Source organism: Narcine bancroftii, chromosome 12 (genome assembly GCF_036971445.1).
Source record: "Narcine bancroftii isolate sNarBan1 chromosome 12, sNarBan1.hap1, whole genome shotgun sequence".
Classification (NCBI taxonomy): Eukaryota; Metazoa; Chordata; class Chondrichthyes; order Torpediniformes; family Narcinidae; genus Narcine; species Narcine bancroftii.
In genome coordinates, this window is record NC_091480.1 from 79,671,393 (window position 1) to 79,690,094 (window position 18,702).

Genomic DNA, 18,702 nt, shown 5'->3' on the forward strand with positions numbered 1-18,702 from the left:
CAAGGCAGATTTAATTGAGATTGAAATGTCAACTTCCCTAGATCTGCAGCTGGTCAGTTGTCAATAAAACACTCCCCTCGGCCATCGAAGGGATTTAGACTTTTGTTTTCCTAAATATTTGCATCTGCGAACCAGGGGAAAGAGACAAAAATGAAACTTAAAAAAAAAATTAATAGAGCACACTTAATATGCAGCCATTAACAAATACAAGACGTTTGCACTCCGCTTGTGTAAACTATGCAATCAACTTCAGGGCAATCAGCTCCTAATTTTATGTTTATTCGCTGTAATATTGTTAATGTCACTTTACCCGCATGACATTTTGAAACCGTCAATTAACATGTGCTCTGTCCTATAAATTATATGCCTGTATGTGTCTGTGCATAAGATACATATGACAGCATGTGCATGAGGTGCCAGCATTCTCATTCAAATTAAACATTATTTGCACGAGTCAATATTATTTTTCAGCTTTGGTATCATGAACGGTTTACCCTGAATGGGTATTTCTGTCATACATTGACTAAAGAGTTCCATCAACGTTGCTGCCGTCGCCATAATGTCTGAAAGGAGACTGTAAATTTTAAACTTGTTGGGTTTGACTTTGTCTCAAGAAACATTAATCGCGTTAAAGAGAAAGCAATAACTCCTCTCCAAGTTGGTCGGTAAAAGCAGAATTAACAAGCTTGTATTTGTCACGGTAACTAGGTGTTGCTGAACCCCACAAATGCATCAATTTTATTCTCATTGCAAAACCCCCTATTATTTGGGCGGGGCCAGCTCTGTCTCCCTAGATGCTGATTGGTCAATTGAAAGGAAGTTGTGCACAGCCGACGACTGATGAGTCCAAGGGAAATGTCAGTTTGATAAGGACCTTCGTTTTCATTGCCAACCCCCCCCCCCCCCTCCCCACCACCACCATCTTCCCCCACCCCCATCAACCCCTGCTCAACAAATTAAGCTGCAGCTATGTCATGTTCGGAGAATTCTGCATCAAGATCGTTCTCAGTCAGGGCTTTAATCTGCTCCAGCCAGGCTGAACATTACTGTCCCTTGGGCTATTTGTCCTCTGGACCGGACCAGGGCTACGGGGCACAGAATTGTCATCGTAAACAGGACGAGATGAACCACCAGCAAAGTCTCGGGCTGGTTCCACATCAGTACGTGCCAGGTATGGCCGGATGGGCTCCATCTCCATCCGGCCACACAAGCCGACTTCAGCAGATAAACACTTATGCCTTCGCCCCTAGCGTGAAGGAAGAAGCCAACTACTGTGTACTAGACGGGGATAAACATATGAAGACGATCCCAGAGTTCTCGGTGTACCCGAGGGTGGTTTCTGAAATGTGTACAAGCGATAGTGGCAGGGTCCCTGTTCCCATCTATTTCCGTTCCGAACCGATCTGCACATCCAACAAATCCACGGATTACAACCAGCCGCAGCCAGCCGCTGCCCCATCCTCGATCCCGTCCTGCATTCCCTTCGCATCTTCCTTCGGCTCGTCATCCTCGTCAAAACCAGGTGAAAAGGCCATAAAAGTGAGCAGCCAGAGCGACCCTGGTCGCGTAGATCCCGGAAAAACGCCAGAGGGAAGAGAAAGTGACTTTGTCCAAGATACACCCACTTTAGCGTTTCCTGGCGCGGACCGGGCCCTGTCCGAGAAAGAAACAAAAGGTGAGTAAAACCACGAAACAAATCAAGACAAGCAATTACACGCATTTAGAGCAGGAACACAGGGCAACTCTCTCATCTGCGGCAAGGTGACTTTATTTAGGCCATCAAGGAGCCTCTTTTGTCCAAACACAAAGGACCCTCAGCACAAATTAATACCTTAAGTAATTTATAGGACAGGCTATTTACGGCAGAGTAAATTGCAAACACGTTTAAGTGACCCTTTTAAAGATCAAAACGTCGAAAGGTTTCTGTTCTGAAGGCCGCTTCTCAGTTGCTTTTAAAACCACTGTAAATATCCCCTATTAAAAAAAAATCCCACGTAGGCAAAAAAGCAACGAGACTTTTCAGAATGATTTGAGAATTGTTGAGTAGAAAACTTTTAACTGCTGTTATTTCAAATTGAAAAATATTTTGAAATAGCGCTTGCATAATTAAAAAGAGAAGAGCTATGCCAAGATATTTTTATAGCCATGCATATCTAGTTAAATTTATATGGTGTGTATAATAAATAAAGCAATAAGCATTTGTTGAACGTTTACAAGGTTTGGTGTATATCAGTCCACATGTTGGGCAATGAAACATGTGTCCATGTGATTATATTGATTATGTTTTCATATAATAGTATACGAGTGGGAAGCAAATAGAACAAACGAGTCAATTCGTGGTGAATATAGTTATGCATATGTGTGTACATGTGTGTGTTTGTATGTGTGTAGGTGTGGGTGAGAGAGGTAGAGAGAGCGAGTGAGAGTGGGGGATGAGAGAAATGAAAGAACACATGCAATATTGCAGGGTTTTATACGTACTAACCTATAAATGGTAATACGCACCGAGGAATGCTCCATTTAGTTAAATCACAGATAGTGGCTGAGTTTAGAGTTTGTGTAATTCTCGCACTGGTGACCAGCAATATTTTTCATGACTTGTTAGGGGTGTTGATGAGTCTGGCATCCCGAGAACAGCAACCTAAGCACACAACGACGGCATTTTAATTCTGGCTCGTGTATCAAAACAATCTAAGATGCAACCATAAATTCCAAATACTGAATATAAATAAAATGAACACGTTGGCACCAGATGATGTTTACCTAAGGTCTGTTTGTTGCCATGGAGCTAAAGTATGGCGCCAAATAAAAATTACATCACACAGCGATGCAGAGATATCGCTGCTTTATTTAATGTAATTTTGTTGCTTATTAACTCAGGGTGAAAGGAGTACCAATAGAACTAAATATTATTCCCAGGTATCCTGAACAGCATTTCTTAGTGGTTACAGTTTCAGTCGTGCCCAAGTTGTGGTCTTTTTCCATCTGGTGAACATGAAGCATTTTGTTTTTGGTTATTGCATTGTAAGTTCCCTCAGAAACTTACTTTTGTTCAACAGGTGAGCAGTAATAGCCACATAAAATATAGACTAATCACGCATTTACCCTGTCCCAAAGAGGTTCTACAAAACAGGAAGTAACGAGCTGGTTGTGGTGCACCAGGATGCAATAACTCGAAGAACGTTACAATAAACTCGGACCCACCACCACGGATTCACCACACCTAATCCACGCACAAAACACAGTGAAAGCTATAAAAACAAAGCCACTTCAACATTAGTGGACAAACCCTGAGTGAAAAAAAGGCTCGGTAACCTCAAGTTTAAATGGTTTGTTCTGTGCTTGTGTGTGTGAGTTTTTGCGTGTGATGTTGAGATCTAAATGTATGTCGAAGGCCTGACTTGATTGGGTGTTTACCCACATAATCGAGTGACACAATCCAAGAGAACATACTAGACATCAGGCTACAAAGGAGCATACAAATGTTCGTATTGTTATGGAAATGTCGGACATGTTCATTACACATTACACTTTGAATCTGAGTCAAGGTATTGTATATCGAATGATGTGGCCCTTGTCCAACGAGATAAAGGAGAAACACCTCACAAGTTAGATGAACTCTCATTTAGGAAGAGATGTAACATTTTTGAATTAGGACTTTATTAATTTGATATATTACTGTCTAATTTAGTAATAATATTTGATAGTGGCTGAAATCAAACTCGGCCCAGTTATTGAATTAAAGCGAATCTAAATTAATAAACTACAACAAATATTATTACATTTTACCTATAAGTATTTTCCTTTGAGATAAGGTCTCTCCTGATTGATTTCGAACCAATTAATTGTTGGATTGGTCTCCAACAGATTACTCGTCGTTGGTTGAATTTAATTCCACAGAGAGCAATATCGTTTAGAAATACAGTACTTTGTTTAAAAAACAACACAGAGCATTAGCTGCACAGAAAATTTGATATACCAGGTTTTAGGAGATGATTGAACTTGTATTTTTAATGCATGATAACAAAAAAGGAAAGTGAAACTTAATGACAACACCCCCTCCCCCCATTTTTGCTGCACAAAAATAAAGTCAGTTTCATCCCAAAAGGTGAATGATTTTGGATAGTAGACAACAATTTTTAACTGTTGGGATTCCGTCAGTTTTACAAAAAGAAATGCTGATACCAAATAAAAAGCACAATGCAACATTATGTTGCTATTTAAATGTATTTGTTGCTTCTCCATTTGTGAAGTGTTTTGCAAAACGTGAGTAGATCTCAGACACAAAACGTATCATACAAGACCTTCCAACGCGACTTTAACGCAGTTTATTTCGTAAGTAATTATTAGTCTCTAACAATCCGTCAGAAATGTGTACATTTATTTTCAATGCGATTTCTGTTTGACAGTATTTCATTTCAAGCCCTTCGCATGCTGAATGCGTAATTGTTTATGCTTTTAAAGTATTCAAGGAAAGGTAACACAGCATGCAATCCCTGTCAAGTAAAAACATTATTTGAATATCAAATAGGCCATGTGATATCTGCCAAACAAATGTAGCGGAGAAGCCGAAATGTTTTCAGACCAAACAATATTTAGATGATTTCTGTTAAAACATTTGACATTTGGGTAAACATGGATGAAAGAAATGTTGGAATTTCTCCTTTTGTACGCAAATGTAATATATAGCAAATTTTCAATATCATCAATTATTTACAATACACCCAAGGGACATTATTAATATGCCGCAAGTGTGCCACAATCAGACCGAGCACTTCGGCGAGTACTTAACCACAGGTTTCTGCCTCTAAAAACACCCGTGGAGTGAAAGATCTTGAATAATTTAATTTACTGGGAATATTGGGAATTATTCGAGATGTGATGGTCTTTTTAAGGCTTTGAATTCTTGACAAGGTCACGGCCGATCAATAGTCATTTGCGTATAAATTACGCAGTGATATTTAGATGGTTTCTTTCAGTAGTTGATTGAAAACTTTCAGGCGAAGTACGGGCCCAATGCACCCTGCACACTATTTCCTGAACAAGTGATTTCAGATAAATGCTATCAGTTCTGTTAAAGGAGAAACTACTCTCTGCAGCTGCACGTGGCAAACCTGGCGTGTTTTGTATGTGGCAGGACTTTTATTCCTGATATTCAACATCAAAAATGTTTTTTATGTTTGAGTATAGCCCAGACGGGTGAAATTGCCATTCCTATTTTCTTATTCTTATACCAACTCAACCGTTTTTAGTATTTTATTAATTATTTTATAATGTTTCGCTTGACCTATTCGAGTGGTGGAAAATATGGATGTGTCCACTCATCTATAAGTTCCCAGTAGCAACATTTAATTCTTCGCATTTCAATATAATTTAGCGGCGGCAGGTGTATTTGCAATGCGATTTAATGCGACCAACAAGACATCTAGAGAAAAAAAATGGCTGCATTGCAAGTACCTTATTCCTCTGTTTAGCGCTGAAAGTTTCACCAATGCAAGAGAAAACAAAAACGGGAGATGGCAAATCACCCCCGCCTCTTTTCATAAAATGAACAAATTAAATGTGTAAGTTTTAACGAAAGATAGACCATTAACCAGGTCTCCAAGTAGGGTAAAGTCTCCGTTAAAACATTTATGTTCATATTCTAGCCTTCTGGTTTTCCCGGCAGTAACATTTACTGCACATGAAAATCTCATGTAAACACATTGTTAGAATTGAGTGTTATTTTGCAATATGACGACTCACTTTTGAAACATTACCCAATACATACGTTGATATTAATTCTTGAAAGTTGATAGATGTTTAATTGATTTTAAGTAAGATGAATTGGATATAAACTGGTTTATCTTAAACTTATAGAGTAGGGTGTTTATACCATGAAGTTCTGCTTTTGACAAAGTCTATTCTCTGATATTAAACACAATGACATTTACAGTAAAGCATGACTGTTTACTAAGCATCGGTTTTTATATTCCAATCCATTCAGTTTCATTCCATGCCTTTCAATGCTTCTTAGTCTTGCCAGAAATCGAATACTCGGTTTAATGTGATTCAATATAACATTTTAAATTGAATGTAAACAGGTATTGATTGTGTTTATTTGTCCATTTACAAATTCGGCTTTAATTAATGTTGAAATATATTTTTATGATCACCAAGTTATAACACAGTAATGCCTTTGGATTGCTGATATCTTCGTACTGTTACGGATAAAGATAAAATCTGAATGCTTCATCTTTAGACAACAATAGGCTGACAATCCGACTCGCTCCCTGCTCCCCTCTCGGACAACTCATTGAAACTCCTGGGCATTATATTGTTCTGCTAATATAGGGAAAACGGAAAATAACGTTTTATTCAGTAGGTCGTTTGACAATTTGTTTTTTTTTCCCGATTGACAGAAAGCGCAAAGGCTGAGAATACAATAAACTGGATGACGGCAAAGGGAGGAAGGAAGAAACGTTGTCCGTACACGAAGCACCAGACACTGGAGCTGGAAAAGGAGTTCCTCTTTAACATGTATTTGACTCGAGAGCGCCGCCTGGAGATCAGTCGGAGTGTAAATCTAACCGACAGACAGGTCAAAATCTGGTTTCAAAACAGAAGAATGAAGCTGAAAAAGATGAGCCGAGAGCATAGGATTCGAGAAATACTTTCCCCATCTGATAAAGGTGCAGTGCCTTTTCATTAAAGGAGAGACGATGGACGATCTCATTGAGGAAATCCGAATGCTACAACAACATTGAAGGCGGGGAAAGGGAGGGGAAGGCTGAAGAGGACAGTTCATAGTTATGGGGGACAGTTGCAAGTTCAGGTCTAGTCGCTAGAATCATATCTTAAGGAGATGATGGGCTAGGAGCTGGGAATTTCACCGCAATGGGCGTGCTCTCTGAAAATAAAATGAACAAGCACGTCCGATTAGGAGTTCATAAATTGTCATTAACTGATTTGGTGACCTTTGCCATAGTCATGACGTAATAAGTCGAGAAGTCAATAACACATCTTTTTTGGTTAATATACAGTATTTTTATTTTAATTCTGCCCGGTCTTTATTAGGCTTAAAAAACATTATGTTAAGGACACTTCCAACAACTGAAGGCCAATAGTGGAATCGGCAGTTATTGGAGTACATCATATTTTACCAGCAAGAATACCTGGTGTTTTAAAGTCTACATCAACATGGAACAAAATATGGCAAGCTATTGATTGGTGATTACGCAAGAGATCCGGTTCATCAGAATACATGTGTTGCATTTTTCACTTTAATCTTGATTTTTTTTTCCAATTATTTGGGAGAACGGAAAAATAAAATGTCATCAATCAGTTTGTAAGAGAAGCGAGGGACATTGGTCATGGAGTGGGCATTAATTTAAAGTGATAAAAAACTGTGTAATTATTTCAATTGTTTTGATGTTCTTTCGATGGATAATTTTTTAAATGCTAAGAATACATTTGCTCATCAATAAATTTTCCTGGATGACTCCAGACATAACGCAATATTGAATAGATGTGCCTGTGATAATGGAACTATGAAGTATTGCATGCCCTTTTAATTACAATTATAACACAAGCCTCCAAGCTATTAATTTAGTGGCCTTCAGGACATAAGAAATAGGACTAGGCCATTACCCCCTTACGCTTGCTCCGCCATTCACTGAGGTGATCTTTCATCCCGGCACACTTTACTGCAATAACCGCATACCCTGGATTCCCTTTATATCCAAGTCTCTATTGACTTCCGCCCAGAATATAATCACCGACCTGGACTCGACAGGTCCCTTGGGAAGAGAATTGTCAACAAACAAAAAAAAAAATCACTTTGGGATTATGTTGTAAAGGGGAACAAAATATTCCATAATTGTCGCAATTCATAAATAACGTCTGGAAAATTCTATTAAATCTAATTTTGCGGAGGTATGAGTAGAACGAAAAGAGCAAGCAATCAGATTGGACTAAATAATCGCTATCCCTTTTTTTGTTGACTGGGCCGTGTTTCTTTCATTGAGTTAAAGAGGGCAAAATTATTCAGGAATAAACCCACACCTGGCTCGCAACAGAAACAATTTGTAAAGACTCTCCCTAGCTATTAATTCTATGTTTATTGCAAACTGCTGTTGACCTATACTCCCCACCCCCCCACCCCAACTTTCATTCTGCTCCACCCAATGAATCTGGAGTAAAGCATCTCAACCAAACATAATGCAATTGGAGAAACTAATACATTTAAACGAAATCGGAATTTCATTTGCAGATTAATTACATTGGGAAATTAAATTAGGTACACACAATGGCATTAGAAAGCAACACCCATTGAAGGATCTGCATTTCCTTTGAATATAATGTGTTTATGCAAAGAAATAAAATGTCTTTTAAATGCTCATCAAAATGTCTGACATTTAATACATACAAACAAAAACGATCAGTCGTTTCAATTAGTTTTCTTGCGATGGAGGATTTTCCAGATACGGTATGTTGGATGTTGGAATAAAATGTAATATTTATTTTTAAAATAATGTAAAGAAAATTGTTATACCAAAGATTATTAACGTAGTGTCCATGGCATCTTGTTATCAAGCACACCGAACCCCGCAGAATGCCCTTGTAGGAGAGAAGGACGAAAAGGACTGGTAATATTTAAACAACATGAAAATTTACCCCTTAAGTGTTTAGTTGAAGTGTTTTGTTTTTGTGTTGGTCAACAAGGGTGGACGACCTCCTTTCAAAAGCATGTTCTGTATATTTCACGGCTTCAAGCCGATGCATAATTCACTAGACCCTGTTGCAGGTCAATATCAAAACGCAAATAAAAAATAATAAAATTGTGCTCTTCCGGTTTTGTGTAGTTTCTATTTATATTGTTATTCAACGTTTCCAAATCTATTTAACTTTATTGAGGCTATTTACTCACCAGTGCTCTCCCTTGAAGTCTGGCTCGCGTATAGCATGCATGGTGGTTGGCTGATTGTGAACCCGTGAAATTGACCTGAAATGGGCAACTTGGTAGTTGAGCGGAAAAAAAGTCAGAAAATTCCGATTTTCCCAGCCCTCGAGGAACCGCTTGCATTTTGAAATGTATTTGGTATCCGGTGTCTGTGATTTAAATACCATCGAGACGGTCGTAATCTGACTGTGAACGGACGATGATCCACGGTCGAACACCTCTGCTTTTGTAAAGTTTGATGACTGTTAAATGCTTTTGGCAAGTTGTGGTCCAGTAGGACTTGATGGATTTGGGCAGTTTGGCTATGAGCGGCACCCCGCAAGACATGGCTTTGAGATAAGGAAAATGGCCACTCTTTTCTTGAAAACCTCGCTAACTTGACTTTCAAGATTTTGGGAAACACGAGAAAAATGGTAGGATATTGTTGTCACGTTAACTGTACTCTGCCGCTGACCTTTTGTACGGCTAGTTACAGAGACGTTGACTTGGTAAAAAAAAGTTTAGTTTTTCCAAATTTGTTGATACAACAGTTCAGCGACGAGATGTAAAGTAACATGGCGATCCACCCCCGCGGCATTGAAACCGTCTGGTGAAGTTACTGGCTACTTCTTTTGACTCTTGCAGGGGACAAAGCAAGATCAAAATAGTGCGGAATAATTATAAGTTGAAAGAGTTTCTGTGCAGTCATTGACTGTGAGATATTTAATAATCTTCTGGTCACATTTCTTATACATAGTTATTTTTTACCATTTGATTTTTAATCGATCACATCCAGTTAAATAACTTTTCGCAACGTTGGTCTTTAATTTACTGTTCCATTTATTCGGTCCAGACTTTGGCGCCAGCGAAATTGAACTGTCGAGTGACTTAGGTAGTTTCATGTTGTTGGGCTTCTGTTTAATCGCAGTGACAAGAAACTGCCTGAATCACTCCAGTTATTGTCATCGCAAACTTTTGGATTGTAATTAAAATGTGGAATCTCTGGCATTTGCTGCGCGGAAATGATATGTCCATATATATGACCTTGGTGCAGAAGGTGGAACTAATAATGCCTTATGCGGATTGGTATTATACTGAAGTATAACGCTGCATAATTACACCTCTGGGTATATTGTAACATAATTTCCGAGCAACATTTGAACTGTTCTATTCCTGTACATTTTCATCAGAGCGAAATCTATAGTTTGGGAATTGCGTAATAATTAAATTGTTGGACTAACTTTTCCATTCTTGAAGACATCGCAGCATCGTTAAATGGGGAAATGGATCAATAAGACACGGGAGATTGGAAGGGTAAAAATAACTGTACATTGTGTGAAAACTGGAATGATAGAATCTTATCTGTCGAGCTATTGCTGAAATAAAATAATTCAAAACAGAGTAACAGAGAAAAATAGTGTGGCACAGATAGACTCCATGATTAGTTTTATAGTGCACTCTCCTTGTTCCATAAGGCAACTTAGATCATAATTTAAACTAAAGCAGATTTAACATATCTGTTTTCGAAGCAAAGCAGTTACATGCGACTAATTATAAGCCGACGATGCCTGCAGAATATCTTACTTTTCATTGATACAATTTAACCAAGCGGGTACTTAGACGGATATTACTCAATCACCAATAATTGTTCAAACATCATACTGAATAAAGGAAGGCAGATCGATGTGATCCCAGGTGGGTATATCCAGTTTTTTAATAAAAAAAATTAAAGCAACAATTATTTAAGGAAATAATATTGCCTCAGACTGGACCATTTCCTTCTGACCATGAAGGTTTAGCATATCTCTCGTCACGTCGCTGTTTGATTAATTAAACTTAATTTTGAAGGTTTGTCAAAATAGTCCACAATTCGTTGATTTTAACGGGCAGTTCGCAATCTGGTGTCCCTGTAAAAAATAGGATTGGCTACGGCTTAAAACGCTGGCGTGGACACATCAGAATGCGTCACCGAGGCCGCCCAGTGATTCTGGAAGAGAATTAAATTAAGGGATGCTGATATCAATCATTCTTTAGATGGGTTTCATTGATGGGTTATAACTGTAGGACTCGATTTTCCTCATGTGCTGAATGTAATTTATCACAAACTAGCTTGATTTGTTTCTCTGTTCATCTTCATGGTTTCAATGCACTCTTAAATGTACCGCGCAGGAAAGGACATTAGGAGCTCGTTATTGTTAAAGATGCTGGGCATTTCAAACTTCACATAAACTCACAGGGTTGCACGGTGTGTCAGGAGCTACCAGCAAATGACTTAATTTCTTATACATTGAAGTCTGAGATAAACCGTTATATTAAATTTTCAATGTTGCAATCTCACCCCGATGGCCTGCAGCGACCCCGAACGTCATGACTTTTCTTGTTCATGATGCCGGCTGTTGCCAGAGACAATCGCCATTTTCGGTTGGAAATGTGGCTTCAAAGGCTTTAAAATAAAATTTTCTTCCGTTCAACTCCTAACTTTAACACACTAACACACATTTGGTGCACACATAAGATAGAAAAATGCTTTGTCACCAGTTCGTTTCGAGTGGCCGTTTTTATATTATGTGAGCAGTGAAAGACTATTCGATTCGGAGAGATTTTTTAAAAAAAAACACGTTTTATATATTTAATTGCAAAACAGGTCGTTGGAAATTACAACGATATTTCCAGGATTTCACAGTTCTGACTGCGCCAGTATTTTAAGAAAGTGAGCCTGTTTCCTTCAAGGTGATTTTAAACACGTGCACAGCAATAGCCTGGCTGATAGGCGGTGTTCATAATAAAAGGCACCTACTAATACGAAATTGTACCTCCCTGTGCTCTGAATGACCAGAAAAATATCTCATTTTTCACAGATAAAATGGTAAATATTCTCACATGCTATGCGCTCGATCAAGTCCAATTATTTTAGAAAATACACAAAATGCTGGAAGAACTCAGCAGGTCACGCAGCGCCAATAGGAGGTAAAAATATACAACCAACGCCTACCTTGAAGAAGGGCTCAGGCCTGAATCATTTCTATATATTTTTACCTCTCATGGACGCTGCGAGACCGGTTGAATTCATCTAGCATTTTTATATACAGTATTTTCTACAATCACGGCGTCGGCAGACTCCCCCCCCCCCCCCCCCCAATTATTTTGAAACCCACTTTCGCTACAAGAAGGAATAAACGTTCATGAACTGAAACTCCTGAAGAATATATTGAGGAATTATACTTAACTGATGAAGTGTAGACGATAGTACAATATTAACTTTCTTCCCTAGCTTTGATCAAATTGGCTGCAGATAAAACAAGCCGCTTATTTCATAAAATATGTAACATTCAGCATAATAATGTTAACGTGACATTTTAAGCCAGTTTTATGCTAACTTACAGGCACGCGGGATCTGGTTGCACAAGGGTTTTTCTTTGTTAAAAGTAAAACTTTTCCTTTCAGTGTTTAGACCAGACAACATCCACGTTATATTTAAACTTACATGCCAAGACTTTAATAACATTCTAACAAACAATGCGGTCGTTAAGTGGAAAACATTCTCAAATCATTTTCTGTAGTTTTCCATAAAACTTCTGAATGTATCGTGGATTTTTATTGAGGATAAAGGCACCGGGAAAATGACGATACTTGCAATACTATTCATACTATCCATGACAAGTGAATCAGGAGGCCAAGCTTCACTCAAAATGATGCATATTTTCAAATATAAATCCCAGGATAATGAGATTTTGTATTGATTTGGTGAAATATTTGCGTTTTGGGTTCCTCGTGGCATGTTATAACGTCGGCAAGCTTTTTATGGATTGAAAAATATGTTAAAATGGAGTATCCTTCTGGATTAAAATGAGAGAAGTCGTAATTATAATATTTACACATAAGCAGATATCATCCCCAATTTATAATGAATTAAAATACAAGAAATCTTCAGTTTTTCCTTTAGAAATCTGAAAGTCCTTTGCCAACAACTAAAAAGGCTCCAAATGTGAAGCTTAAATGTTAATCAAATGGTACACGAATCGAATCAAATAAATGTTTTAAGTATATTTAAATTGCTTTTATGCCAAGATTAAATGATGCAGATGAAAGTTTATACAATGAAAGTTTGGCAAAATTGATTTGCAGTGCATATAAACAATTAGCCAAATAATCTTTTCCCTTCGGCGTAACATGTGCTGCGGGTTGACTTTGTACTAGCTGAATCCAACCGCGATTAGTTATTCCATTTCGCTTTCGTCATGGATGTGTAACAAAGTTAAACATTTTTATTTCACCGGAATGAATAACATTATCAAAGTGGTAATGTTAGGTTGGATGGCCGAACAATTTCCCGCCAACATAGTTCCTACTTGACTTTGAATATCACTCCTTTTTGAACATGCAGCTGTGAATAGGGACGAACCTGATCTGGCAATTTCCATTCAGAAATTTTCTCCATCCTCAGGATCCAAAGAACTTTATTTCTGGAATTCATTCTCCTGGAAAACATGGCCTTCAACATTGATAGAAAATCAACGAGAGAGGACGTGGCTTCAAGTTAATTAACAATTAATGCAAAAGCACATCGAAATGATGGAGGAACTCAGCCGGTCTTGCGTCCCTCCAACATTTAGGTGTGGTTTGACTACAACCCCAGCATCTGCAGACTTTTGTGTTTCACTCTTAACAATTAATGCATATATATTTAAACTATGTTACAATAATTCGATCGTTCGCCGGGCGTTCTGTGTGATTTAAGTACAAGCTTCCCGCACTCCTGGGTTTTAGTCCTTTTGGGGAATTAAAACGCACAGCCCTATCTGTGGCAACGTCGTTAATGTAATGAACTATAAAATATTAAATTCCAAACTAAATAAGTAATGGAATAACAATAGGCTATTTCTAAATTAATCCATTGATACTCAATGCGAACTTTGACAAAATTAAAATATGATGGGGGTATAAATAAAATATTGGCTTGTGGCGGGCGATGCTGAAAACAATATCTCTCTTGTGTGAAAATATAAATACCAGAGAGCCTACGAATTTCATTACCAACGCCAGGTTGTTAATTTATACTTAGACGTTCCAACCCACTAATGTCGCTAATTTCTTGAACCAATGAAACGACAAAAAAAAGGAAGAATTGTTTGGCACAATTATTGGGTTTAACGGTATTTTAAAATGATACCGGTTTAAGATAATAAACGCAATAATCCAACGACGATTATGGGATCTGGTGTGGGAATTCGTCACACGAGATAAGATTAATTAACAAACAAAGTAGTTCCTTTGAAAACTGTGCTTTTGATTTTAATCTTAATTTGCACTGTTACAGATTTTACTCTTTATATATTTAAATGCAGCAGTGTTCCTTGTTTAAGGCACAATTTCATCCCCAAAAGTATATATTCCGAGAGGCCATGTTAATTGTTTAACCCCCATTGCGGATTGATTTACGTTTTATTGTCGCTTTGTCGGCCTCATGAAAACTTTAACCAATCGTTTCGCAGATAGCCCACAACATATTAGCTAACTCTACTTTGAGAAGTTGAGAGAACAATTTCTAGTCTTATAATTTCCCAATGAATCGAGGTGTATGATGTTTAACAATGTCGATGTCCGGTGCTCTTAGTAACCATTTTGTTGATTCCCTTTTAAGTAATGATAACGAAGGGTCAGCTCAAACAAAGTTAACTTCAGGGCAATATATAGTCTCCAGACAGCCGAGGCTTAGCGAACATCCCGACTTCACTTCTTGTAATTTTCAGACGAAATCTTCCGTGTTCGGCTCCTCCTGGACCCCAGTTTACCCTCAGCCCTCTGCCAATGTGCCCACTTTGTACCATCCATATTCCCAGTCTCATCCCATCCCGTCTGAAAGCAGGTATACGCGGTCGTGGTTGGATTCGAGCTCCAGAACCGTGGCTGTACCCGGGATAGCTTCCAGCGGTCACGATTCATTGAAAACTGAGCCCCTCGCGGGTCACGGCGGCCAACCCTTACCAGTAGCGCTCCAGAAATTGCATGGGGAATCCTTGGAGAGCGAAATCATGAGCTCCGGAAAAGCGCCATGCTATGAAGACAGCATATATGAAGAGAAAGGAGACAAAGAGGCACCAGAACAAAGTAAGTTGAACGTAAGATGCACTTAATTAATCCCAAAGAGGAAATAGTTCACGAAATTCGTGTTCCACCAATAAGGTTCTGATTAAATTCAGCTTGTCTCCAGTATAGTAACAGGCATTTATCTGATTTTTATAAGGCTTGTTATTTTATGCGCTTCAGTTCTGTTTTACGGGTTCTACAAACAACCACCTGCGAATCTTTAACGACGATCTTACCAGTTTATACTCCACCAGGCAATAACGGCATAAATGCTTGACCATACCTTTTCCCCTTGTTATTTTTCTTTCTTTTCGTATTAATTTTCTGAAAAAGGTGAGAGTGAGTGAGTGAGTGTGTGAGAGAGAGAGAGAGAGAGAGAGAGAGAGAGAGAGAGAGAGAGAGAGAGAAATTTATGCATTGCTGCCGCCGTTTTAATTTTACCCCCCAATTTACAAACCTGGTCACAGACAGCACAAATAAATATATTGGAGCCTTTAGTAGATGTTCAGAAATTTGTAATTTTATAATACAATTTACTGAAGAAAAAAAAACAGAGGTCTATGGCCAGAACACACGTACGCCTTCACAGTTCTCAGGCCAATGAATGTTGTGGGAATATGTCCCCACATGCATTGCATTGTGAGAAGTGTATTGATGAAAACAGTTCTTATTCTGGTCTGACTGCTTTTTCCTCTTCCCTTTCCAAATCCTCTTCAGACAATCCTTCAGCAAATTGGTTACACGCTCGCTCCACAAGGAAGAAACGATGTCCTTACAGCAAGTATCAGACCCTGGAGTTGGAGAAAGAATTTCTGTTCAGCATGTACCTCACCAGAGAACGGAGGCACGAAGTGGCGCGTCTTCTGAACCTGACAGAAAGACAAGTTAAAATCTGGTTTCAGAACAGAAGAATGAAGCTGAAAAGACTCAACAAGGAGCACATCAAGGAATTCGAGTGACAAGCCGTTTCATGGAAACTTGAGCGCGTAGCCCATTATTGGTCTCACTGCAAGATATCCGCAAACCACTGTAGTTCAGAGAAAACCGCCATCCTTACCCAACAAAGAATAATAGCCGGAATGTAAACTTTTAACATCCAGCAATTCGGCTATTTATTTCGAGCGTTTTAGTGCATTCATTCAGGGAATAGAGTCACGTGTAAACTATTTTATTGCAGGATGTTAAGCGATACAACTTCCTCTCGTTCTGAAACACTCCAGTCAGAGACAACAGCGAGCTTTTATTTCCACTGCCTTCTCTTGTCTAGACGGTTTAAAAAGAAACTTCAGGTTATTTATAAATTGTTGCAATTTCTGTGAACCTTGTGGCAGATCGCGCTCCCGAGCAACTTTTTGAGAAAAGGGTCTTTAACCCCCCCCCCCTCACCACGAATGATTATTTGTATTGCAATATGTTCTGTTTGCAATGGTTTGACACGACTTACTATCAATTGCTTGCATAGAAAGGTAAATGTTTATAATGCATTGTTCAACGCATCACATCGCGGTTGTTTGATTCGTGTTTTTCAGACCCCTCTCATCGCTTAGATTTGAGGGTATGCTTTCTTCCATGGAATTGGGGTTACTATTTAAACCGAATGATGACGGACTTTACGGATTCTATTGCTGTAGACTTTAGTTTGTGTGTCCGTGTGAGCCTGAGACTGTGTTTAATATTCGTAACTAAGTTCCCAAAGTGTAAATGAGCAATGATCACGTTTCGGCCCCCGTGCCCTTTGTTGTGTGTTGGTATATGGGCTAACTATTTCCACGTGTTTTTTAAAAAAAATAAGAGTTTAGAATTTAGTAAGCACGAAAAATATGGTGGAGATGAAATTTTTAACAATGTATAACACAGGATTTCATAACAAGTCAGAAATAGAAATACTGCACGGGAATAATATGACAAAATTACGCGGATTATGATTATCTATCAAGATGCAAGAACGAAGATTGACGGATGGGTCGGTTTAAAGAGACAAAAGACCGCAGTAAAAATTAACATTCCAGGAGTCAACTTGTAAATATTTCTCCGTTTCTTTATGTCTCTGCCCGATGTGGAGCTGTTGTTTATACTCTGGTTTTTATAGGTTTGTGCAGATTTTGTATTTAAAGTAATCGAACCAATCATTTCACAGAAACATCCCAAATCTGGGTGGCCTTTACTTTTGGGACTGACCAACAACAGCAGCGCGCGGTTGCACTATTTAAGGTGATTTATATTATTAATGATAGAAATAATAAGAGGGAAACTCACTGAATGATGTTTAAAAGCGACCACCGTTCTCTGTGAAACTAACACTACACCAATAGATGGAAATTTATGAATGTATGACAAGAACATTGCAAAATAAAACGCTGTCGATTAATGAAAATTCGGTGCTTTCGCACGACCTTGCGTCTCTTTTTCAAATCTTGCCTCGTTGCTGGTTCCAAACATAATTCCGTCTCTGGGCCTGAACCGGGCCTTTTCAAATAGCCAGAGGCTAAAAATGTTCACGATTATTAAATAAATATAGAAAATAACTGAAACGGGGAATAACAGTTAATATTTGGAACGAAGAAACGAAAGCCAATTCCTAAAATCTCAACAGAACCAAATATTGATCCGATGACTTAGGGGTAAACAATTAGAGATAACGTCAGTGTTGGCCTCCGCAGTCTCGGACACAAGGGTTTTCAGTAATTTTATTGTTCAATTCTTGAGCTTTTCCAATAAATTCTTCACCACAGTGGATACAATGGCGAAGCGGCAGTACAATAGCACAGAGCAGAGAATGCATGCAGCTCCTGGCAAGGAGCAAAGAAAACACAAGACGAAGTGTTTCTCTGAATAATGTTAGATCAAAATGTGTCAATTGTATGAAGGAACGTGAGCTGGAGTCGATGCGGAAAGAAATATGGTTGAAAGCTTTTACCGTAGAAATGAAATGCAGAGACTGAGTCCCCTTCCCATGTTTTGTTCCCAGAGACAAAACAAAGAATTCACGACGTTGAAGTATTTTTCCAATTAATTAACTCGCTACTGAACAAAGTTCAAATTTAACAACATTTATATCTTGCTGACTTTATATATTTTAGTATCCAATTCAGACTATAAACCACGAAAAGTCATTACTTATTTCACGATAAATATTAAGCATTGAGGTCTTTGGAACAAAATTAAACGCTTGAGTGATTCGAATCTAAAATAACCCGTATTTATATGTAAAGCGGATTATATGTTATAAGAGAATATACAGAATTTATTGGATTGAATATATCATTATCTGTTTTTCAGAATGACGCTGTCATAATAGGGGGTGCTGCCAACCGACCGATATGTTACCTTTCCAATCTAATGGAAATTCAAGATTATTTACAAACTTCAAAGGAATTCAATCCGCCTTTATATATATTTAACAGCTTCAGTGAATTAATATATAAAACCTTATTTCTCAACACATGCATATCCTATGAGCATGAATGGCCGCCTATGCATACATTATGAATGTAGACATCATGGTATGCACATACACGTGCATAATCGGTGACATTGGTATGATGAAAAGAACAAATTGCTTTTAAAAATTGACCATATTTCTGGTAGCTGTTCCATCCATACACTTAATGACCTATCACAATATGTAGTCGCCAACCAAAGTGTTTCAGAATTGTTACTGAATCGCTCTGTAAAACTTACCACGCGGATGTGCA

General features: G+C 38.3%; 2 protein-coding genes across 2 annotated transcripts; both read left to right on the forward strand.

The window, feature by feature from the left end:
• Positions 1 to 969: 969 nt before the first annotated feature.
• LOC138747641 (homeobox protein Hox-A10-like) lies at positions 970 to 6,788 on the forward strand. Its single transcript, XM_069907060.1, has 2 exons — positions 970 to 1,675; positions 6,402 to 6,788. Exons 1-2 carry the CDS (start codon positions 970 to 972, stop codon positions 6,689 to 6,691), a joined length of 996 nt encoding a protein of 331 aa, XP_069763161.1. The 3' UTR covers positions 6,692 to 6,788.
• Positions 6,789 to 14,511: 7,723 nt separating this feature from the next.
• On the forward strand, positions 14,512 to 15,966 carry LOC138747637 (homeobox protein Hox-B9-like). The gene is made up of 2 exons (XM_069907055.1): positions 14,512 to 15,028; positions 15,725 to 15,966. The coding sequence occupies exons 1-2, from the start codon at positions 14,512 to 14,514 to the stop codon at positions 15,964 to 15,966; spliced, it is 759 nt and encodes a 252-aa protein (XP_069763156.1).
• The last annotated feature ends 2,736 nt before the right edge of the window (positions 15,967 to 18,702 follow it).

What these genes read in the sequence shown, in the direction of transcription:
- LOC138747641 (XM_069907060.1), top strand. Translation starts at nt 970, where the DNA reads ATGTCATGTTCGGAGAATTCTGCATCAAGATCGTTCTCAGTCAGGGCT. An exon ending in GTCCGAGAAAGAAACAAAAG is followed by an intron (nt 1,676 to 6,401) that starts GTGAGTAAAACC and finishes CCCGATTGACAG; the next exon opens with AAAGCGCAAAGGCTGAGAAT.
- LOC138747637 (XM_069907055.1), top strand. Translation starts at nt 14,512, where the DNA reads ATGTCGATGTCCGGTGCTCTTAGTAACCATTTTGTTGATTCCCTTTTA. An exon ending in CAAAGAGGCACCAGAACAAA is followed by an intron (nt 15,029 to 15,724) that starts GTAAGTTGAACG and finishes AATCCTCTTCAG; the next exon opens with ACAATCCTTCAGCAAATTGG.